Raw genomic sequence first — 24,667 nt, 5'->3', positions numbered from 1 at the left:
ACTTGACCTAGATATCATCAAGTTGAACATTCTGACCAATTTTCATAAAGATCCCATGAAAAATGTGACCTCTAGAGTGGTCACAAGCAAAAAGTTTACGGACGCACGGACGCACGGACGCACGGACGGACGACGGACGACGGACACTGCGCGATCACAAAAGCTCACCTTGTCACTTTGTGACAGGTGAGCTAAAAATATGTGTTTATGCTGAGGTTATCTAAATATCATCTTTCAAAATGACTGCAACTACTAAAATCAATTTAAGATTTGCAAAACCTCTCTTACAGTCCTTTTACCATAATTACAGTTGTTGTTGTTTTCAGTACGTTCTAACAAATCCATTCCTGAAGTTCTGGCAAATATATTATTTAATGGAAGTGCTGACAAATCTATTCTTTAACTTAAGTTCTGACAAATATATTCCTCAATGGAAGTTTTGACAAATGTTTTCATCAATGGAAGTTCTGACAAATGTTTTCCTCAACAGAAGTTCTAACAAATCCTTTTCTCAATGAAAGTTCTGACTAATGTTTTTCTCAATAGAAGTTCTGACAAATGTTTTACCTAATGGAAGTTCTGACAAATGTTTTCCTTGATACATATTCTGACAAATCTTTTCCTCAACAGAAGTTCTGACAAAGGTTTTCCTCAATAGAAGTTTTGACAAATCTATTCTTCAGAAAAGAAAACTGAATCAAAATATTGTTACAAAGTAAACATTATGCTGATTTCAATGCATATCTTATAGATATACCAGTAAACTTATTTAAGTCTCTTTTGAAAGCTCACCTTTCAACCTTACACATCTGGGGCTAATGTTAAAACATAACCAGCACTTAAAACAAACAGATAACAACAACCACATATACCTTCTAGGTATTCAACTTTGTTCACTCTGGCATCATAAATCATCAGTCAAAAAATAAACTGACTGAAAACATTTATAAATCACAAAATCTCACTAAGCAATACTGAAGCAATTCTTCAAACCCAAAATGTAGATAATAAAAAAGTGCACTCAAGCTTTGTTCATTATTTAAAATAATTTATATTAAGCAAAAGCAACAAACATGTTTAAAATAGTTTTACTGTTTTTAAACTGAGAAATGTCTCAGAAAGTTTGTTAAAAGGTTCTCAATAACTGGACATTTAAGAACTTGTTCAAATTCGGTCAAAGTTGATTCTAACCTTTACCCTGTTAAATTTCTAAAATGGACTGGTCCATCTTCCAATTTGGACAGTACCATTTATTATCTGAAGGGGTGTTCACTGGAAATTTACTGACTAAACAGCCAAGAGTTCAGGCCATGATCAGTCTGCCCTGGTCGCAAAAGCAGAAGCAAAATAACATGCCGCCAGCAGGCTAAAGGTTTTAAAATATCTAACAGTAAGAAACCACTGCTTTAAAATCTTAGTAAAGAAAAAATCTTCATAACATTTCTGAAATTTACACTAGGATCCAAGGTTTTTTCTAAATATGAGACCAGTCTAAGAACTACAGCATCTGATTGGTTGTTTCTGAAGACAATTTCGAAATTGACCAATAGCAAGACAGTATTCTGAGACTGGTTTTCAAATTTAGCTATATATAACTTTGATGCCTAGTGTAGCAAATTTCCTTCTCAAGCCAGTTTTGTTCTCTTCAAAGATCTTATCAAAAATACACCACATCATTTAAACAACTATTTCTTAACTTCAAAAAATTCAAGTCTTGTTAATGTTTATATCCTGGAATACTTGTACAAACTGGCCTTTGATCTCTGTTTTACTTGACATCTTATTTAACATGGGGGAAGGACTGCTTGTCCACCTTACTGAAATACAAAATAAAATAAGTTCAGATATAAAACAAAACTTAAGATATGTAAGCTATCAAATTCGACATCAAAGTCTGATTTGGGTGTCAGCTAACAGAAGTGGGAAAGGAAGCGCTGTATATTATGTGATAAACAATGGGTTTGACACCTGGACTGGTGAGAGCTCATTGTCACCTTAGGTTCATTTTGTTGTTAAATTTAAAGTCACACTAACTCAGTCTTTGGTCATATGGCAACTTTCCTGCTGTTAAAAGTGGAGGATGACCCAAGGTGCACCTCCATCTATAATTTCAGGAAAGGGGCAATTTGGTAGAATCACAAACCTCCCAGTAGCAAGAAGCATTGCTTCCTCGCATACAAGAATGCTACATTCTCTAAGCAAGGTTCTCGACCCATAGAGGTAAGGGGTATGTGATTCAGCTTAACCGAATCTTGTAGCTTTGTTTGCTGCCTATCATGAAATTTCTATTTAGCTAATTCTTCCTTTAGCACATATCGAGGGTTGAATGCAATACTGTCGTAACTCCTATTAAACAAAAAAGGACTTGCAACAGTACTATGTTCAATCCTCGATATGTAGCCAGCCACCTTCCCTTGCATCCCGGGTAAACAAAATAAAATAACCCTACCATCTTTCAAAATTCCAGTAGCTTTGGAAGCTTACCTAGATATTTAAAATTGTGAAAAGCTGACTTACAAGTCTTTTGATGGAGTTTTGTCCATACTAGGGTATTTCCATGTTGTTTTTGGTACATTTCTAGTCTTCACTGACTGTGGGGATACAAACTTCAACAGGTAGTAAGGTCCACCAGCTTTGTCATTTGTACCTACAAAATTGTTCATTCAATATTTATATAAAATTGCAATATACACTTGACTCATTTTTTGTTAGTTTTTTTTGTTTGGTTTAATGTCTTACCAACAGAATTATAGGTCAGATGTCAACAATATGATCCCCGCACTTAAATTATGTTAAGTTTTTAAGTTGATACAAAAACAATTTCCATTCCAGTATCCTGTTCTGTCTTAACATTTGCTTCCAAAAGTTGCTCAGGCACCAACTAAGACAGAACACCATTACCAAGTTCCTAAGAATGTCAGTACAGATTCTGATTGCATTAAAAACAAAAAAACAATAAAAAAAAAATAAATAATAAATAAACAACTTTTGCAAACATTAAACCTGACGTTTTCAAGAAATTTTTTGGTCATGTGAAAATATATTAGTTTTCATGAGCATTATTTTGAATTTTTCCATGTAATATGTATCACTCATTCCATTTTTTTACATCTTAAACAATATTCATAATGAGGCACATCTAAAAAGGAAAACAGGTCACTGGTTGGCTACCAACTGTATAACTGCCAATGTTACACCTTCCTCTAACGAAAGTATTCAAAACTGACAGTGGTCATATCACCAGAACTGACAAGCAATTTACCAATAATCTACATCACCAGTTAGTTTATAAAATGGTAGCTTTTGTTACAATTATTTATGAAATAATATGTCTCATTTTGTGATATACATTTGTTGTTAAATAAATTTTTTGTCTGGAGTTCATATTCTTATTTTATTCGAGTTTGAGATATATTATTTCAATTCTAACAAGTTCTCAAGAATGATTAGCTAAATCTTTGAAGATATTCAGTAAATATCTGCCCGTTTTGTGTGGCTTTCTTTACCAGTGCGCCACTATGCGGTTTGAAGCTGAGACGTAATAACTGTGACATACTGTGAAATCATAAATATTCGTGGGGGAGTAATTTTCGTGGATTTTGTGGTTGAGTCAATCCACGAAATTTAGTCCCAACGAACAAGTAGAATTTCAATTTATTTTATTTTCAAAAGTTGAAATCCACGAATTCATATCCCCACGAAACTGCCGTTCTGACTAAAACCACGAAATTTAATGCCCACGAAATTAAATGATTTTACAGTATAAGCAATGAATGTGTTGCATAATAACACATAGTTTCAGTTTTCTTTGTTTAATTTGGAAACAAATTGGGTCGTGGCAGAATTCAGATTTTATTGTCCTTATATTATAAAATGATTATCTATAATTTTGTCCTACATCATACCTGAAAGCCTGGTACCACCGAATGGCTGCTGACCCACAACGGAACCAGTGGATTTGTCATTGATGTAAAAATTACCAGCACAATCATGGAAAATATCTGACAATTCTTCAATCACCTTTCTGGAATAAAAAAAAACATGTACTGTCAAATCATTAATATTCGTGGGGGACTAATTTTCGTGGATTTCGTGGTTGAGTTAATCCAAGAAATTTAATCCCAACGAACAAGTAAAATCCCCATTCACTTTATATTAAAAAGTTGTAATCCACGAATTCATTTCCCCATGAAATTGTCGTTTTCACCAAAACCACGAAATTTCATGCCCACGAAATGATTTCACAGTATATATAATTATGTAATAACTTAAGGGCATATGTAATATATAGATCATAAACTTAAGGATGACCACCCGTAATAGGCCTCAATTTCACCAAAAGCGTACATACAACTTGATAATGTAAGCCTTGAAAATGTCAACCGATAGAAATATGGTGCATATTGACAAGTTATATAGCGACAGAAGTTCTCAAAATTTCCTTTTGATTACCTCCCTTGATAATTTTGGTTTTTCATGAGTTATCTCCCCTGAAAACTAGAAAAAAATAATTTTCTCCTTTTCCCTATGGGGAATTTTAGATTTCTTTTTGGTATTTGTATCAGAATCATATAATGCAGCTTTCTACCGCGAAATTTTCTCGAAACTCAAGCTCAGATTCTCATAATCAAAGAAATTATATATTTCCCATAGGCATCAATGTTAACTTCAATACCGATTATCTCCCCACAAAATGATAAAATTCGAAAAATCTCTCAGCGAAAGGTTTTTAATTTTGAATGGCTTTAAAGTGACCAAATTTCATTTAAATATTACCATCCAGTTACAAGATATGAAATATGGCTATTACACCATGTTATCCTTAAAGAAAAATATGAAGGTGACTTTTTTTTATCAGCAAGTCTCATTCTTTAGTTAACAGTTACCAAATGGTATATCTATGCCACTTTTGTATGTTGCGTTATAACAACAAAATATCCTAGTATACAAAATAAATCTTGAAATCTATGCAGGTTTGTTTGATTACACAAATTTCGCTATTAAAGTAATGAACTCATGAGCAGACGTCTGTAAAAGTGACCAGAGTTACAAGAGATTTCTGTAAAATTCTGAGACCCAAAATTTTGAAAATGGAAAAGTTTTATCTGAAAAAAGTTGGCTTGTTTTTTTATGACATTCGCATTGAACTTTCGGCTTTGAGGCCAATCCTCACAAAGTGGACTGAAAAAGCAAGGAATTCATGGAAAGAGTCAGTCTTTATGGTTTGGGAAATGTTAGGCATTAATGTTCATTAACTTTAAACAGTGTGTATATGTGTAACAGGAGGTGACCTGCATTATAGATCTATTACGCATGTAGCTGTGTTATTGGTTGAATAAAATCATTATGTTTAAATGTAGATTAGAAAGAAAAATAACTTTAAAATCTTGCATTCGACTTATTTGTAAAAAAAGTCTTAGGCAAAGCCTTACAATATTATATAAATTCTGATGGAATGTCGGGAAACCCTGAAAATGGAACACTTTATGGATGGACATACTTCCAATATGCCAAAATGGCAAAATACGAGAAATGACAGAAATTGAAGGTAAATATTTTGATTTTTAAAAAAATACATGTATGAAATAAATTTACGAAAATTACAACATCGTGAATATTTCCCAACTCACAATAATACATTCCAACATATTTACTCCCACATTATTTGCAGTGATTTAATAAAGAGCATACTGAACTTAATACTTTGGGACCTAAGGTGTTTGAGACAGACTCTGGGGGGACATCAGTACATCTGTCACGAGGATGATACTTACGGATCTTGAGAATATATAGCCCCTGTAAGAGCATACGGTGAAGTTTCAGCAGCAAGTTTGGCTGTGTCTTTGTACTTCTCATCTGGGTACACATACACTGTCACAATAGGCCCAAAAATTTCCTGTGGCAATAAAAAAAGTCAGTTTTGTGTGTGTTATTAACGCATTTAACAAAGCAAAGACTTGTAGAGTAACAGAAAGAAAATAGGTCTATGTTATGTCATCATGCAAACATTTTTTAAAGAGCACAAGTTCTGAGAAAGAACAAATTTTTGACAGGATGTTATGGGTAGTAATCTTGTTTATGAAAGCAAGAATTTATATTTTCTTCGCGACAGGACACAATGATTTGCAAACTAGAATTTTTGTGGAGTTATATGTAAAATTTTAAGCTCCGAGGGCAGAGGAATAACTTAGAGCCCAATGAATGGATAGACGGATAGACACCCGGGTAAAACCACAAACCATCAGTCTGCTCTTGGGTTTAGAGTCACACTGACACAATTTAAGTTTTATGGCGTCTTTTCCAGCTTTTGATGGTGGAGGAAGACCTCGGGTGCTTCTTTAGACATTATTTCATTTGAGGCAGGCATCTGGGTAGAATTGCTGACTTTCCATAAGTCAGTTAGAGCTTTTTTTTTTTGTTTAATATCGCACTGACACAATTATGGGTCATATGGTGGAGAAAAACTCCAGGTGCTCCTCCGTGCATTATTTCATCAAGGGCTGTCACCTGGGTATAACCACTATTAAACCTTCCGTAAACCCCCTGGATGGCTTCCTCACATAAACAAGACCAAATCTATATGCCTCCACCACTCATAGTATGGGGGTCACAATAATGCAATGCCTAGTGAGGCTCACACCCACATAGGTGAGGGGCTAGTGATTTTAAGTCAGTGACCTTAATCACTCAGCCACGGATGCCCCTGCCTCACATGAAGAATTGTACACCAAAAGGGAGGTTATCAACCAACTTTGGTGACGTGTAAGTGACCTGAAGTCAAAAGATATTAACCACTCAGCCACTGATGCCCCTGTAAGAACATAAATTAAACAAGATACTTATTACTATGTATATCATAAAGATCTTACCTCTTGAAGCATTTTTTCTTTAGGATTGCTTGACTCGATTATTGTTGGTTCTATAAAGTATCCTTTGCTGCAACATATAAATACTTCTTTATTCAACACAAACAAAACACTTATAGTATTGTACATGTATACTAATTTAATGATTCACTTTGATAAGAAACTCCATTTGATTTTTCCACTTTAAGTCAGTTAACCTTATCAGTGTTCTGGAATTATGTACCAGTTCTGACATGTTCTACACATGTAAATGACAACTTTCTCACAAGAATCAGAGTTGAAGGACAAATAACTTCAGACCTGTCTTCTTTTAAATCTTCAGTGTTAGAGAATAATCACCTCACAGAGTGACTTACAGTTAGTTTATACATAATTTATTTTAGGTCGATTGTGAAGCAAGTTTTACAACTTGTATTAATTACTCTCAACACCTCATTCCTGATGGAATAATACACCTCATTCCTGATAAAATCCATTGGCACAAGGGTATGAGAGAAGAGAAGCCAGTTTTCCTTTTAATGCTAAGCGTCAAGCAAGGGAGCTCCTGGTACCATTTTTCATGTCTTTGATATGATGCGGCCGGGGATCGAACCCATGACCTCCCACACTCAAAGAGGATGCTCTAACACTAGGCTATCGGACTTACAGTTACGTATATATCTTTATGAAATTTTATTCACTAAAGTTTTCCAAGAATTGTATCCTTTTTAGTAACAACATTAATTTTTGTGGCGGATTACTTTTTATGGAATATGTGGTTGAGAGAATCCATGACATTAAATCTCTATGGACAAGTAAAATTCCTATTCATTTTATGTTTGAAAAGCATTTTACTGAGTTCTGATGATGAGTTCCAGTGAAGAGTGGTGTTCAAATTATTGGAGCTCAAACAAATGAAGTTTGACTGTGTACTTGTATATACTGAAATTATATTATCCTACCTATCATCACAGTTTCCACCAGCTACTATTTTCAGATCTGAGGATTTCTTTGCATGATCTAGGTAACTTTTACATCTTGCATATGCCTAGAATTTGAAATCATACATGTTACTCGAAATAAAGAAATACACTCAGTATCTTCAATACAACCATGCCCTATGTTTCATCATGGTTTACATAATAAAGTTTTTTTATCAATTTCTTTTTAACATTTAAGATGAGTACTGCTATCATATATCATTTCTATAGTACTCTAAATGTTTGTTTTGTTTTCGTTGGTTTAGAGTCACACAATTTAGGACTTATGGTAACTTTCCAGCTTTTGAAACTGAAACTGAAACTGTTTTATTTGATTAAACGCCTATTTTTACGTAAAACATATTCAATGGCATTTTACAAATACATAAAAAATACGACAAAAATTAAGACATTTTAAATGACATATGACATAAATGATCAGATGCTGCACCCTAACACCACTGTGAACTGAATGCAAATTATACTGCTGAAGAGCAAGAAAACTAATTACTGCCCACATCTGAAACCTAAAAGCCAAATATAAAAGAGCAAAATAAAACATTTTGAAGAAGAAGCTTCAAGTTGTTTCACCTTGTCATCTATGACAGCAGATACAAATGTTTCTCCGAACAAAGGCGTCCCAACTACCATCTGCTCATGAATCTTCATCAGGTTCTCTTTCACTTCCGGCCACATCGACTGTGGTACGTACATTCTCGACAAGGCTGAGCATTTCTGTCCGGAGTACTCGAAACCGCTCTGGATAGCACCGTAAAAGACTTGGTCAATTTTGGCCGTTGGATGAACAAAATGCATATTCTTGCCACCACATTCTGAAATATGTAGCATTACCACAATAGTTATAATCCAGCATTTGTAACAACACGTTTAAATTCTTTTTTTTAATTTCGGCTAACGAGGTAATCCATTTATTGTCCCCGTCATAGATGTGCTGGGGTCGGGGATCCATCCCCCATCACACCTTACAAGAAGTAACATGCTATTACAACTAAAATATAATCATATTAGCTAATGAACTGTTGTAACAAGAAACAGGACTGGTGAAACGTATTTCAGTTTATAGAAAGTTCGAACCAGTGGACAATATACAACATAGGGATTTTTGATGAGTTCCAGCAAAGGGTAGTGTTGGAATTATAATTGAGTTCAAGCAACTCTGACTCTATTTAACAGATTATTCTAAATGCACCGACACAGTACAATAGCTCACCTTGAGCACTTCGTGTTCAGGTGAGCTAAAAATCAAGACGCTAAAACTGAAAATAACAAGGAGCTGCGTTCAATAAACTCTTGATGTCCCCGGTGGCATCCTTGTCGATACAAAGCAACCTAAGTCCAAAACCAGGTCAAGTTCAAGGTCAAACTGAGGTCAGGTGATGTCCGAAGATGAGGAATGGTCACAGGTTACATCTGCATTAGTATCAAGTCATTCTAGTAAGGGGTATTGATGCTAGATGAAACAGTCTCATTTGGTTAACCTCATACGGACGAACGGACGGACAGGACAATCACTATATGCCTCCCGCATCAGTAGATCATTGCAGCCGGGGGCATAAAAATGTACAGAATAGTTTATGTCAACCAAATAAACAGATAAACAAACCAAACTGTGATATGACCTTGACACAAGTAATCCCAATTACAATCTCAACCTTTGTCTAGATAAAAGCTAACAACAGAGCAAGTTTGGTGATAAAATATCCATTAAGCAGAAATGATTTGTTTGATTTTGTCCAACTGCCCACACGAACAACAACATTTCCCATTCAGGTAACAAGACTTTTTCAAAATGTTCTTTCGTTTTTTTAAAAAATGGTTTGGCAGGACGTAAAAAGTTATCTGTGATATTATTGTCATTAATTTTTAAATGATTTATCTAGCTAACTTCTCTTGATAATAATTAATCCATTGTTTTTGTATTAGATTGAAATTATATCTTCAGTGATTGCCTTGAATAAAACCATTGTTTGTTGTTCAGATGCTAAGCCCACATGACACAATTCCCTCTGATATTTTAAATAATGATTTCATTCAACAACAAATCCCTGTTTTGGATAATTATATCTTTTCTTAAAACATGTTTCTACCTACCTCCAATAAGTCTTGGATAGCTTTTGTAGTTATCTAGATTTTGACCAACCTGTTTCCAGAGTCTCCTAAATGTTCTGAAATCACACAAACATAATCCACATTTCTAACCACTGAGGCATGTTTAGGTATTTCGAATGTGTAAACATGTAACTGGCGCATTGTATAATCCTGTTTAAGCCTTTAAGGCACGCAAGGGGATTTTGGTCTTTGTCGACCAGGGTACAGTACGCAAGATTGCTTGCACTATCTCGTGCATTGTGAGGCTGATCATGGTCTGCACTTGTTTGCTATTCAGTCAGAACATTTTAAGTGAACACCCCTATGAATAAATAATAAGTTTCTGTCCAAACTGAATGACGGTCCAGTCCATTTTAGACATTTAGCAGGCTAAAGGTTAGAAACGTCCTTTTAGTTTCAGTGTTTTATTTAGTTTTTGGGGGAACAAACCAAATTTTGAGTATGTAGTAACATGAATTTCAAGCACTGCTAATCTGACAGTCAGTAGCTACTACACACAGCACTGTGAGTTTGAGCCTCATATGGGGCATCCAATTAGTTCAATTGAGGTAGCCACTGAACTGGTCTCCATAAAGTTGGTAGTTCTACACAAGAGCTTTTCATGCCTGGAAAATGCTTCGAGGAGCACCTTGGTTCTTCTTTCACTATTATAACCCTAATCAAACCATACTTTGTGGCAATTCAGTCCAATGGCGGAAATCAAATAAAGACTTAACATTTAATAGTGTGTACATTTGTATCTTAAAATACAGTTATGAAATTGTTAACAGGGTAAAATACCTGTTTTCATGTTTTGCCTAAATTTACCCATTTTATAGTTTCTAACCTGTGAAAAATATATCTGATTTTATTCACTGTGAAAATACCAGATATATTTCACTTTAGTATTTTGATAATTCACTGAAAAACATGCAATAAATCTTTCATCTTTTCTCGTTGTGCTGTATTTATCTAATACTATGAGTTTATGATGACACATCATTTACGAATGGTTATTGGTAGTTTTATCCTACAAAGCTTTGACTATCTGAAAAATATGATAATTTCTTATTACCTACCCTACACTTCCGGTGAAGTTGATGCCAGCTAAATCTGGTGAAGCAGTAACAGTATCTCCAAACACTGGACCATCAGCGGGGATAAAATTGATGACACCAGCCGGAAGACCAGCTTCCCGGTAAATGTTGTACACTGTGTAGTTTGACAACATGGCTGTATCAGAGGGCTTCCATAAACTGACATTTCCCTAAAAAATCAGTCAAGTGCTTTAAGCAGAGAAACTGAGAAACCTGTTTAGATGTAAAACTTTCAGCAAAAGAAAAAATGATGCATGAATTTGATGAAATATAAAACAGAACTACCTTGATGCCGATAAACAGTCCTATATTTTGAAGAAAAAAAGTGCAGTTTTAAAACAGGAAAAATATCTCCAGTGTAAAGGTTTTGTGACAACAATAACCTACCATTAAAGCAGGTGCCGCTGGAAGATGGCCTCCTATTGCTGTAAAGTTGAATGGTGTAACTGCTGCCCAAAACCCCTGAAATACACAAATGTATATCAATGACGTATCTCGATTCAAGGTCACTATGTAAAAACATTTCATCCAAAGAGCTGAAAGTTTTGTAACTAAAATTAATTTCAGATCATTCTAGAGACTGGAAAATAGCAGAAATTCAAGATAATACATTTATTTAAGAAATGAATTATTTTTCTTTAGAGTTAATGTGAAATGAACGGCAGAATAGAATCAGCAAATCCATGAACAGCTAGTTTAATTTGCCAATCCTATTCAGTCTGATGTTAATTTCGCACGAACTCCGAAAAAAATTAATTCATTTCTTATATTTACATTATATTTCCTTTCCATTTGTAAACAAGGTTTTATTATAAACTGCACACATTTTGTTGCATTTAACATTAAAAATCAGCTTCTCGGCCATTCTGTTCACAAGACAGATTAACTGTGACTTCATCTAAGGAACGTTCTCCCATACTAGAAGCAGACGTCAAAACAGCGGCCCATTATAACCAAGCAGCATTGTCGTACCTTTGGCACCTTTCCTCTTCATACAAAATGAACATTATAATTTTCAATGGAAAAGAATAGGGCAAATGTAAATATAAAATCTTACAGAAGCAAAGAACGCAACCAAGAAAAATAACAGCAGATTTGCTCAAGTGATATAATGAAATGTGTGTAACAAGTAAACTTTAATTTAATTTCAACATATACTGCAGTATCTTTGCATGGTCCAAACTGATTAATTCTTTAAGTACTAAAGATTAAGAATCATGAATGCAAAATTTTCTGTGGGTAATATTTTGCAATACGATTACACAGAATACCTGCAGAAATAACGACATAACATCTAGGTTTGATGACCCACTACAAATTCATTTGACCACTGCTCCGGATCAATATCAGTTCTGTTGAAAAACTAAGACATAAAAATCATTACACGACACCTTACCTCTACACCTCTATAGACAATAGTATTAGTTTCCTCTGGGTTGGGACTAAGTGGCTGGTACTTCGTTATTTCCTGCAAAAATACGTAAATGATTTAATCCTTTAAAGATATCCATTTTGCATATATTGCCAATACAGTTTATACTTATAATGCAGAAAATTACTCATCAAATGAATTTAACTTGACTAAATATACACTGTGTTTTAACAGTTACATTCACAATTAGATGTTAAGTACAACAGCAATTTGTTAAAAATTCTTCAAGCTTTTTATTGAAGAACATTTTAATTTCATTAATACTTACCCTGGCGAACTGTATATTAAACCTTATCCTGGCGAACTGTATATTAAACCTTATCCTGGCAAACTGTATATCATATCTTACTCTTGCAAACTGTATATTATACCTTACTCTTGCAAACTGTATATTAATTCTTACCTTGGCAAACTGTATATTAAACCTTACCCTGGCAAACTACATCTTAAAACCTTACCCTGGCAAACTGTACATTAAACCTTATGTAACCTTGGCAAACTGTATATTAAACCTTACCCTGGCAAACCATATATTAAACCTCACTTTGGCAAACTGCATATTAAACCTTACCCTGGCAAACTGTATATTAAACCTTACCTTGGCAAACTGTGTATTAAATCTTACCTTGGCAAATTGTATATTAAACCTTACTGTGTAAAACTGTATATCAAAATTTAAACCTTACCCTGGCAAACTGTATATTAAACCTGATGAAGTCTATAAGTTCAGCAGCTGCATCTATCTCTGCTTGCCAAATGTTCTTGCCCTGAAATGTAACAGGTGTAGCAGGATTTAGGCATGATATGTAACATTTCTGTTTAAACTACCTATTCTGAAACAAATTATTTTGTTAGTTTCTCTTATCATATTAGACATAACCATTTATATTACAGTCATTATAAAGAACTCCCAGGGGTGTTAATAAGAACTTGTCATTTTTATAAAGACAAGATTAGTCTTGAATTTTAGAATTTTAAGGTATTTTCCATATAAATTCCAGTCATTTTAGATTCCAAAAACTTTTAAAATTTCAATTTTGACTTTATTAAATCTACAAATGTACCCTTACCTCTCTATTTTTATTAATTTTGTTGATGGATTGTTATAAACATTCCAGAACATCAGAGTAAGCATTTCAAAATAAAAATATTTGTAATATTTTACAAGGAAAAATACATTTTTGACCATAAAATTAACACTATCAGGCCTAACAGAACCAGCATGAGAGCAATCTGGTCTGTTGCATAATAGTGGATGGGTTTTTAAACTTTCACTTTGGGTGGCCACTGAGATCTTAATTGCAGCTAGTTTTTGTTTTAACTTTTTATTGTGGATGTACTTTTTTGGCATTTTGGAAAAATTGGTTTATTTTGGTGAGATTTTGCAGTCAGCAAGGTATGTGACCCCTAAATGATGTCCTCTTCATTTTATGTCAGTATTGAGATAATCCTCAAAATCAGTTTTAGAATTTTTACTCTTTAGATGGGTGTAGCTTTATGTGGCAGATCTGTGAAAATTGTACATTCTATATTGAATACACAGAAAACAACATTTTAACCTCCTACAAACCCCTTGCAGACCTTTAGAAACAGGTATAACTTACAAAATGAAGTCCAAAGTCATGGTCAAGCAGTAAGATTGTAGGGTCCAATTCCTGAGAGAAACAGTTTTTCTATTTAGGTCTCCAAATTTTGTCCATTGCTTATCCAATAGCATATCTGAGTCAAGTCATTTCAAAACGTGGAAAGTAGTGTAAAAGTTATGTGGCAAACATTATCTTTTATTCTAAACAACAACTGCTGTCCTATGTCATGAAAAAACCTATTAGCCTGAGGGAGATTGTGTTTCATACTTGTGAGGGTACAATTTCTTTGTATAAGGATTTACTACAAGCAGAATGTTCAATGTATGAAATTGAAACCAGTCTATCATGTCCCTTTCAATACCACTTCAGAGAATGAGTGAAGAAAAGAGAGATCATAATTAAGTTCATACTTCCATATTCATTTGGTATCACATACCTGGCCTAGCATTGTTGTCGCTAAAAGGTCATATCTGTACTTGTTAGTCATCAACTCAGCAGCACGCCAGAAGATTTCTGCTCTCTTCTCAAGTGGAGTTCTCTCCCAGTCTCTTCTTGCAGCTAAACTATTTTCTATTCCTTTCTTGATAATATCCTGCAAAAGTAACAAATATTTTTGTATTATTCAAAAATTATTTTCAATATGTTGTATGAAAAGAAGGGAGAGACTAGGTGGTGGTAGTGGTGGCGAGAGGGGGGGTTAAATTCCAATTCTAACACTTTTTAAGATTTTCTTTTATACAGCAAAAGATTTTACCATGTACTGTCTTGTCGACTGAACATGTTTCGCAAAATGACCTACTTTTGGCTATTCCGGTTTACTCCCTCATATTTAAAACCACAAATTTATCAAGGAAAGTATCCCTTCCTGGTGTAATTTGATCGTGTCAGAATGGAAACAGATTTCAGTTTTGTGTGCTTTGTTGGCAAATAAAACAAGTTTTTTCGTTCAGATGCATCGTAATTAATCACTCTGGCCTTCGTGAGTAGATAACTACGCATCTGAACTCAAAACTGTGTTTTATTTGCCAACAAAGCATGCAAAACTAAAATCTATTTTCCAAACAAAACTTGAAGTGCAAAACAGTTACTTCAAACACTGAACAATATTCCTATAGTTTCATGACTAAACCTTTTGTTTCTTTAATGCATTAATTTGACCAAGCATAGCACTGGTCTGGCTCAGTGAAATCCCAAACAAAACAGTAGATGCACAACTTCATATGCTGAATAACAATTCTATGATATCTGATGACTCTACGTCAAATACTGTTTAAGATATGCAAGACATAAATTTGCAAAACAGACATTAAGACAGATGCACATATCTGAATTTATTTCATTATACTTGAAAATTAACTGAGCCGCACCATAAGAAAACCAACATAGTGCATTTGCGACCAGCATGGATCCAGACCAGCCTGCACATCTGCGCAGTCTGGTCAGGATCCATGCTGTTCACTTTCAAAGCCTATTGCAATTAGAGAAATCGTGAGGAACAGCATGGATCCCAGCCAGACTGCGCAAATGCGCAGGCTGGTCTGGATCCATGCTGGTCGCAAATGCACTATGTTGGGTTTCTCATTGTGCGGCTCATCAAATATTTTCTGCTGTCAAACAATATGCATGTACTTGACAACTGTTTCATATTCAGGTAACCCTTCAGTAATCCAATTATAACAGGGTACAGGGGTTTTCTCCGTGGCTGAGTGGTTAAGGTCACTGACTTTGAATAACTTTCCCCTTACTGATGTGGACTTGAGCCTCACTCGGGGATTTGAACACCTCTTGTCAGCTGAAAGCTCTCTATTTTAACATGCTTAATATGTTCACCAGATATATAATTTTACAATAACTGGAACATTTCCATCATACATGTCATATGAAGTGTAATTCCAAATACGTCAGTTGAAACAATGTGAAAGTCATTCTTACCTGTGTTGCGTATGAAAAAGTGGAGATTTTTCTATGGTGATCAAATGGCTGAAATTAAAGGAGAGAAAACAGTTATATTTCTCACGCTCTTTATCTGAGAAATATTTTACAAATACTCATTTTAACTAGGGTCAAAATTTCTTCTTTTAAATGCAAACATTGCGAACTAGCACACTGAGAAAATGTTTGTGAAATGTGCTAGTTTTCTCAGTTATTCCATTCTGGCATACCAGAGGTTTTCCAAGGTTCCCTAATTCCTCTTGGAATTTTGACAAACCTCTGATGGATGAGAACTAGTTATTCTTGAAGAGTAAAATAATAATGTACAAATTTAAAATTACTTACTGACGTAATAGTAGCATAATAAGTAACAGAATAATACATCTGTGGGATCTGATAGTTTATAAACATTTCAATAAAGGACTGTACTTCACCCATTTGTGATTTTATTACTGATTCACCTTCTGTATGATCTTATCTATCATACTTTAAACTTCATTTTTATGGAAAACTACATATTTTTTGAACACCCCTAATACTTACACAAACTTGACTTCTAACATCTTTGGTTCGTATTTCCTCATCACCTATCACAATTGGAATATCTCTGACTTTGCCATCATAACTTTTTAACTTATCTTCCAAGAGTTGTCTTTCCTTCGACCCTGGAGCATATGTTGGCATTGGCTCATTTTTGGCAACAAATGTATCAAAGTTGAACGCCTCTGAAGAAAGAGCTCTCACATAAAAGGAATTTCTGAAATACAGAAAAATTAAGAAAGTTGGTAACAACAAAGTGACTGAATTACTGTAACCCTTAACATGCTGGACATGATTGATTCTGCCTTTGCGACCAGTGTAGATCATGATCAGCCTGCACATTTGTACAGTCTGATTATGACCTGCACTGTTCAACATTCAGTCAGTATCTTTTTGGTATGAACCCTTTTTAACAGTTAATGGTACTGTCCAAATTGAAAGATGGACTAGTTCATTTTCATTATAGAAATTTAGCAGAGTGAGGGTTAAAGACAATATCTGCGCCAAGATATGTCAAAAGCCCTTGATTGATGGGTGGAGTTATGGACCGTACAAAAATGGGACAGACTGGTGGAATGACAGACTACCCTTAAGCATGTTTTCAACTAAATAGGTGACTGAAAAAAAACACACTTTTATCAAACACAAAACTGAAGAAAAAATTATGATCTTGGTGTATTTTCATAAAAATGTTTAATATTAGTAATAAAAACATATAGTTGTGATTACAGAGTTCTGTATTTTGCACAGATGTTTAATCCTCTTGTTTCGAATGTTTTAAAAGGCAGATGTTTTTTCATATAAAAAAATTAAAGTTACCAGCACTTTGAAGATACTTGCTGGCCTCAAGTTACGCTATCAATATCATCTTATTATTCTTAATAATCTAAAATATACAATTATTCAAAACACAGTGATACAAAGATAATATGATAATTGAAATATGATCATAGGATGTTACATCTATTAACTAAATACTGGGTAAAATGAAAATGATATTGTCAAAAAGTTGTCTTGCATGAAATATACAGGTCGAAATGAAGTGAATCCAAATACACTAGCTATAATGTTACATTGATATATTACAACAAAAATATGGTTTCATTTATTCTATTTCTTCCTTCAATTTTGACAAAAAATTCACCTTGTTGAAAGAATGTCACTTTAAATATAAAAAGTTGAAAGTTTTGTATTTTCACCAAAGAGACTTTTTCAGTAATCAGCAAACTAAAGAATATACCGACATCAGAAATATAAAGAAGAATGTTTGTTTTGTAATATACATTTGTAATAAGCTTTTCTTCAGAATAAATCTTTAAAGAAACATTCTTTTGTTACCTTGTTAGCTAATAAATAATCTTTAAATTGTATAAAAGGGCATTAATAATTTTCTTAATATCTAAGTCATAGATCTCATCACCTATCAGGGTGCTTTTCTTCTATATGATATCTATATCTTCATTATAAAGGCCTTTTCCACTCAGAAAATGTCTTTCAAATCATGCAGTTTTCCATAAAAACTGATTTTGCATCAGTTTTTTTATTCCCCTTTTCCCCAAATATTGAGCTATCCCACACCCCCCAATCACAGGCCTGGGCCCCTTCCCCTCTTAATAAACAAGAGCTGTCTGTAAGACAACCAATGCTCGACTATTCCAGGAATATTACCCTAAATGTTAAAATATCTATAAAGTTTCAATCCAGTATCTGCATTAGTTTTGGAGATTATTCTAAGTAACATGCATGCACAACTTTAACAATCAAGGATTTCGTAAATCCAAAAGGGGGCATAATTTGGCCAAAATGCAAGTCAGAGTTATGGGACTTGATTTCATCACCTAGTTTTATAACCCAAAAGACACATGTGATGTTTCAATTCAATATACATGTATAATAAATGAAACCCGTATCACATAAAATATGTTTAGTTCTAAAGAACACAGTATATTTTGATGCAAAAATTAATGACAACTCATCTCTCAAAGAAACAAAATAGATAATAAATATTATAGCGCAAAAATATACAGCCCTCTATTTTATATGATAAATACAGTGAAACTAAAAGCAACCAATGTCATAATAGTCATTAGCACAAATGAAATATTCAGTTTAATTATTTTTCCTCCACTTGATACCTCGACAAAATAAACTAATGTGTATGCGCAATAATTTCTCTGTGCCCCCATGAGACCTGAAGTTGTTTTGTAAACACAGTCAAGGTATCAGGGCTTTTTCTAGGGTTTTGGGGGAAAAGGCCCCTGGTCAGATTGGGAATTTTTACATGGTTAATTGTCAGAGTTGGGCGCAAAGTATTGACAACACAAGGAAATTGTGAATTTTTAACATTTAATTATATTTGTGTTTGTGTTCTAGTTTTACTGGTAGACTTTAAAGAAAGTATCCCCTCGTGAAATTTAGAGAATTTATTTTTCAGGATTTCTTTTTTCTATGTTTTTGATTCTTGACAGACCTTGCAGAAATAGAATAACTCTTCATTTGTCATGTCTAAAGTTCTGTTTACACTTTGTGAGTTTTCACCATAATTACAACTGAACTGTCCAAAAAGTAGAGTGTGTGTAAGTGCAATCAAGTAAAACAAGCAAATTCGATGAATTGGTATCCCCTGCCACAAGGGTTTGTGGTGAGGAATGGCAAAAAAATATATCCGTCAAAAAGTTAAGGATGTTAATAAGAAGCAAATAATTTCATTAGTCAAAATCAATTTAACAGAAAACAAATGTTTTATTAAAGAGTACATAATAAATGTATGATACTTTGATCCTGACTAAAGAATTTATTTTGAATGGGATATGCTTACTGTAATAAGCTTAGCTTTTAAAATTAAATGCAGTTAATTGAAATGTGAGCTTGAAGTTTAACTGGAACGAAATATTGTCTTTGAGTGGTTTGGCACCAGGTGTTGCTGTTTAACATGTACATTTGTACATAAAAGAACAGAATGTCCTTAAGAGAACACAGGTACGATATCTTGAACATGGCTGAGGGCAAGGTTTGTGCAGTCACAACTTATCATGTTGAAGGTATGAACATTTAAAAAAAAAAAAAAAAAGGAATGGAAATATATATATCTATATATATAGATATATGTATATATTTATTTTTTTAGGGGGTAGGGGTGCTGGGGAACAGGAGAGGAAACAAAATTTCACATGTTGATTATAAATATTGATGGAAAATTAAAAATGAAAAAAAAAAACAGGGTAGAAGGGTGAAGTTGGGGGTGGGCAGAGGATGCATGATCAGTGGTGGGCATGACTGGGTGGAGGAGTGAGGTGGGGGAATGGTACAACTTGCATGTTGATAAATAATCATGGAAGGTTTGAAAAAAAATCTAAAATAAGAAATGAAAATTCATTTATTTTTTTTTTGGTGGGGGAGGGGGGGGGGGGGGGGGGGGGGTGGGGAGGGGGGGGGGGTGTGACCAAGGCAAGTGGGTGACCAGGTGTGGGTGCGCAACTTCACATGTTTATAATAAATGTTCACAGAAAAGAATGAAAGAAGTTTAATGAAATTCTGCCAAATGGTAAGTTTGTTATGTACAAATATGTGGATTTTTAGACAATTAAAGGGCAATAACTCTGGTGTTACTTGGGCAATCTGTCTGAAACTTGATGGGCCCATAACCTCATAGTGGTGAACATGTATATGAAGTTTGTTTGAAAAAAATCTAAAATAAGTAATGATTTTTTTTTGGGGGGGGGGGGGGGGGGGGGGAGTGTCTGGGATTGGGAGGGGTGTGATCAAGGTATCGAGGTGACCTGGTGTGGGTACACAACTTCACATGTTTACAGTAAATGTTCATGGAAAAGAATGTAAGAAACTTAATGAAATTCTACCAAATGGTAAGTTTGTTATGTACAAATATGTGGATTTTTATACAATTAAAGGGCAATAACTCCTAATTTACAAATAAATCCGAACAAAATTGTGTGTACACAACCACATTATGGTGAACTAAATTCTGTTTAAGTTTCATAGTTCTAGGTCAAATATATCAAAAGTTATGATGCAGAAATTGCCATATTTATAGTACCCTATATAGTTAACACTAGAAACTTCTAAGGGCCATAACTCTGGTGTTACTTGGGCAATCTGACTGAAACTTGACGGGCCACAAGAACTCATAGTGGTGAACATGTATATGAATTTTTAAATAAATACTCCCAACCATTTCCTAGATATGGCTCCAGACAGACGGACAGAAGGACAACGCCAAAACTATATCCCTCCGACTTTTGTCGGGGGATAAAAATAGGATGCAGAAAAATGTGACATTCGATTATAATGGTGTATGACATTTTTGTCAACATGTTTGTGGTACTTTATATTCTATAATGTTTCTATGCATTTTAAATGGTTTTACCTATAAAACCTACATCTAGCAGAACCATATATTTATTTTTTGCTGAGGTGCAGACAGCCATCTTACTAAAAATAGTAACCAGGGGTCTAGCTAGGTCCAATTTTTTGGGAGAAGTCACTTCTCCCTCAAGCTGATTTAGGGAGAAGTGAGGAGACTTTAGGGAGAAGTGGGAAGACTTTTCCTACTGCAATGATGTTGAGTGATTTGAAAGGTGGCTGTAATGTTCTTGATAAAAAGTATTGATGGACCATTCATTTTCTTAGTTAGATCATTTCCCATACAGTGGTTATTGGTTTCGTTAAAAAATTTCTGAAAAAGGTCGTTTTCAAAATTCAAGCCGATTCTGTAAATGTAACCGCCGAATTTTGGTTATATCTTGTATGAAGTGTTTATTATTAACACCGAGTCATTCACCGAGGAATGTCAGTATCTCACTCGAATAAAACTGAAAGTAAACTGTGTAATCTAGAAATACTATTCAAATAAATTCATCGATGGAAGTCAATTTAAACATAGTTTATACATTACATGTCGTTCTTTTATCATAGATAACAAATAATTGTGTACCAAATTCCAATTAATCGCATGGTTAATCAGCAGATTCTTTAAAAAAAAACTTTGCTTTTTGCACTCAAACATGTTGACAATTAAGAACGAAGTGTCAAAGATGTAAACGCGACGCTAATTGGCTGAAACACAATCAACGAGGTGTATCGGATAATTTGATTCGCTTTCACACTTCTCGGGAAAATCTCGCAAGTACCTGAAGTAGGCGGAGCTTAAATTATGCTCCCGGCGTGTGTTCGTGTATTCGGCGCTCGATATGACACCGTGCAAATTGTCAACAGTCCGGGTAGCACTAATTAGTGAGTGCGGAAATCAAAGAAAATCGGGCGACTTGCATTTCGCTTTGAGGTTAGATTTGAGCGGAGTTTGAAGTTCTAGAGCGCCTATTTCGCTCAAGTCGCCCACTCGCGAGAGCCCTGAGTAACAGGTTGGTTTTTCCAACAATTTGTGTGATTTCATTAGCTAGCGAACAGAATTTACAATGCAAGAACTTTCTTTGGATAATCAAAAAATCATTTCAATTGCGATTTTTTTTCTTTAAAACATGTAAAATGGGTATTTTTTGCATCAACTTGAGAAAAAATAGAGCATTATTGTCATATTTGGCCCTCAGTTATAGATAGAGTTTATGAAGTGAATTCTTTGTAAAAAAGAAACCTATAGGGTGTGACCGACTGAGGTTTCATTTTCGCGAAGAATTCTCTTCATGGACTCTATCTGAAATAGTGTGAAATCTACGTTTGACCAATCATAACTGCAGAGTCAGTCGTGTCGACGCTCTTCAGCGTGTAGAGCTGTTCTTCAAAAATTATGGCTTCAGTCACATTGGTCTTCAGGAAAAAGAAGCCACATTTAAAAAAAAAAATAACTCGCTCTGATTGGTCATAAAAGTAGGTTGCACACTATGGGACATGAGGAAAACACCTTGGATATCATCATTAAACTAAATACAGTCTTGTGATACAGAGTGTTCTCTTAGACATGAAGAACAAGCATCCAAATAAGCTTGATGAAAAATTGCTTAAATAAAGGTGTTATTTCACATGTACAGAAACTGCGGTCCTGTCCGGATACTGGTTCCCAACCAGTATAGGCTTTTGTACTTTCTGATGGCACACAATATTTTGTCTTAATATAGAACAGTGGCCATATTTCAAGTTATGTTTGTTTAATCATATATCAATGAGTAATATTAGCTCTATTGCTCATCCCTATTCAATAACAAATTCAAGGCAAACAGTATCATATTTTGGTGATAGGGCTCAATCCCTCTCTTTACGTCAAAACCAGTAAAGACCTAGCTTTTCTGTGGTGAAAATAGATTTAGGTAAAAACATGATCAGGCAATATACTTAAACGATGAAATCGTAAAACAAAATAAAACTGAATCGTTTTATGACTAGTTTAAACATAACAGTAAAACACATTAATAAAGCATAAACACTATATTATGTTTCATTTGGCTACCTCGCTGTTTTTACATGTCTGCCATTACAATGAGTAGAGCTGACAGTGCACACGAAGCGAAGCCTGATGTAAAATGTGTGTAAACTTTAGGTGCATTGTTTAAAACTGTGACAAACTCGTGTTTTGCTGTTTATTTACATAAAAACAATTGAATGGAAGGAAAAAATGGATATTAAATCTTTCCATGTATCTTAAACTTTCAGTAACATTAAAAATAGTTCAAATGCGATTTAAAAATTATAGAATCGTTGAGGAAGGTTCACCACAGAAAAGGTCTTTCCTATGTATAACATGGAGAGATATTGACCTGTGCAAATATTATCACAATATCGCGACTCGCATACAATTAGTTTTACTAACTCTAGAAGAGTAGTTCTGGCTACCATAACTTAACTGACGCTGTTTTTATTTTCTGATGTTCGCATCCATTAAGTTATGGAGAAACCCCATTTGGTTAACTAACCAGTATCAAACTGCAATATCTCGCACAGTCTCTCGTGAGAAACTGATGACGTCATGCAACAGTTCATAGCGCGTGGTTATTTTTGAAAATCAGTATCAAAATTTTACCTATTTATGAATTTAATTTAATCATAAACATAACTATTTTCAATAAAATCCATAAAAGACATACCTTAGAAGGTTTAAGTTCTCAGAAAATGTCAATAAATAAAGATTCTATACCGCCTATTGGTTTTCAAAATGAAGAGTACCCTGATCATGTGACAACTGCAATGGCGAACAAAATAGTGCGGACAGGGGTACCAATTTGAAACTTGTGTGTATAACTTGTGTTCAAATAATGTTGCATGGATTATTTTATGCCAGATCAAAAGAAAAATGAATTCGTTTCAGCTCAGAGATTCGTAACAGCATATAAACATCTCTGAGCTGAATATTTTTAGCTAATAGAAGAGATCTACTAAAATTCAATTTCTGCTTAGATTTTCTGCTTCAATTGTAAAATGTAATCTTCTTCTTCTTCTTCCAATAACATGCTGGGCCCTCTCCGGAGCAACATCGCATATGTGACTGTACAATGCCATTGTGAGGCGCGGCATGCAAGTAAAATGGTAATGTATTCTTTCCATATTTAATGAGATAACAAGATTTGCAGTATCACTAACGATATTTCTACCCGAATGAACGATGGGGTCAAGTCACAAACTGACAAAACAAGTCAAACCAGCTGTCTTAAGGGTGGGTGGGGTGTTAAATTTATGAAAATGGAAATAAAGATAATATTCAAAAATAATTGAAAAGTGCATAATTATTTTGAATGTCTAAAATGATTAAATTACTCACAGTTTTCGACTGACAGTGCGGGAATTCCTTGCAAGAAACATTTTTTTTTCACTCCAAAATTTGTCGAATCGTTCAGTGGATATGTCAAGGTCGTTCAAGAGGTGTGCGCATTGTTGACCAATTAAATAGCCGTATATGATATGTCTATCTCCTGTTTAGTATCGTACCTTTGTCTTGGTCATACGGATAATAGCGAGCCCTAAATTCTTATTTAATGCACATGTTTAAGCCTTCTGACAAAGAGCTAATAATACAAATATATGTTCTTGCATAAGGAGTAAGAGAATGAAAGAGAGTGGGAAAGATTTAAAGTGGTTCAAAGATAACGTTAGACCCTTGAACATACTGTACCTCGATCAATGACAATCTTCTGAAAATCATAAGCTTTCAAAACAAAATATAACTATAATATAAAAATGTGAC

General features: G+C 34.3%; 1 protein-coding gene across 1 annotated transcript; it reads right to left on the bottom strand.

Annotated features, from left to right (window-relative positions):
• Positions 1 to 207: 207 nt before the first annotated feature.
• Positions 208 to 24,395, bottom strand: LOC123527187 (delta-1-pyrroline-5-carboxylate dehydrogenase, mitochondrial-like). The gene is made up of 16 exons (XM_045306505.2): positions 24,245 to 24,395; positions 16,525 to 16,738; positions 15,982 to 16,029; positions 14,486 to 14,641; positions 13,150 to 13,230; positions 12,428 to 12,499; positions 11,419 to 11,493; positions 11,014 to 11,201; positions 9,938 to 10,011; positions 8,417 to 8,658; positions 7,808 to 7,893; positions 6,870 to 6,936; positions 5,775 to 5,896; positions 3,906 to 4,024; positions 2,518 to 2,647; positions 208 to 1,817 (listed from the first exon to the last, which is right to left on the bottom strand). Exons 1-16 carry the CDS (start codon positions 24,283 to 24,285, stop codon positions 1,781 to 1,783), a joined length of 1,752 nt encoding a protein of 583 aa, XP_045162440.2. The 5' UTR covers positions 24,286 to 24,395; the 3' UTR covers positions 208 to 1,780.
• Between the last annotated feature and the right edge of the window lie 272 nt (positions 24,396 to 24,667).

This window comes from Mercenaria mercenaria, chromosome 14 (assembly GCF_021730395.1).
Source record: "Mercenaria mercenaria strain notata chromosome 14, MADL_Memer_1, whole genome shotgun sequence".
In the NCBI taxonomy this organism is placed as follows: domain Eukaryota; kingdom Metazoa; phylum Mollusca; class Bivalvia; order Venerida; family Veneridae; genus Mercenaria; species Mercenaria mercenaria.
This window is presented reverse-complemented; position numbering and strand designations above follow the sequence as displayed.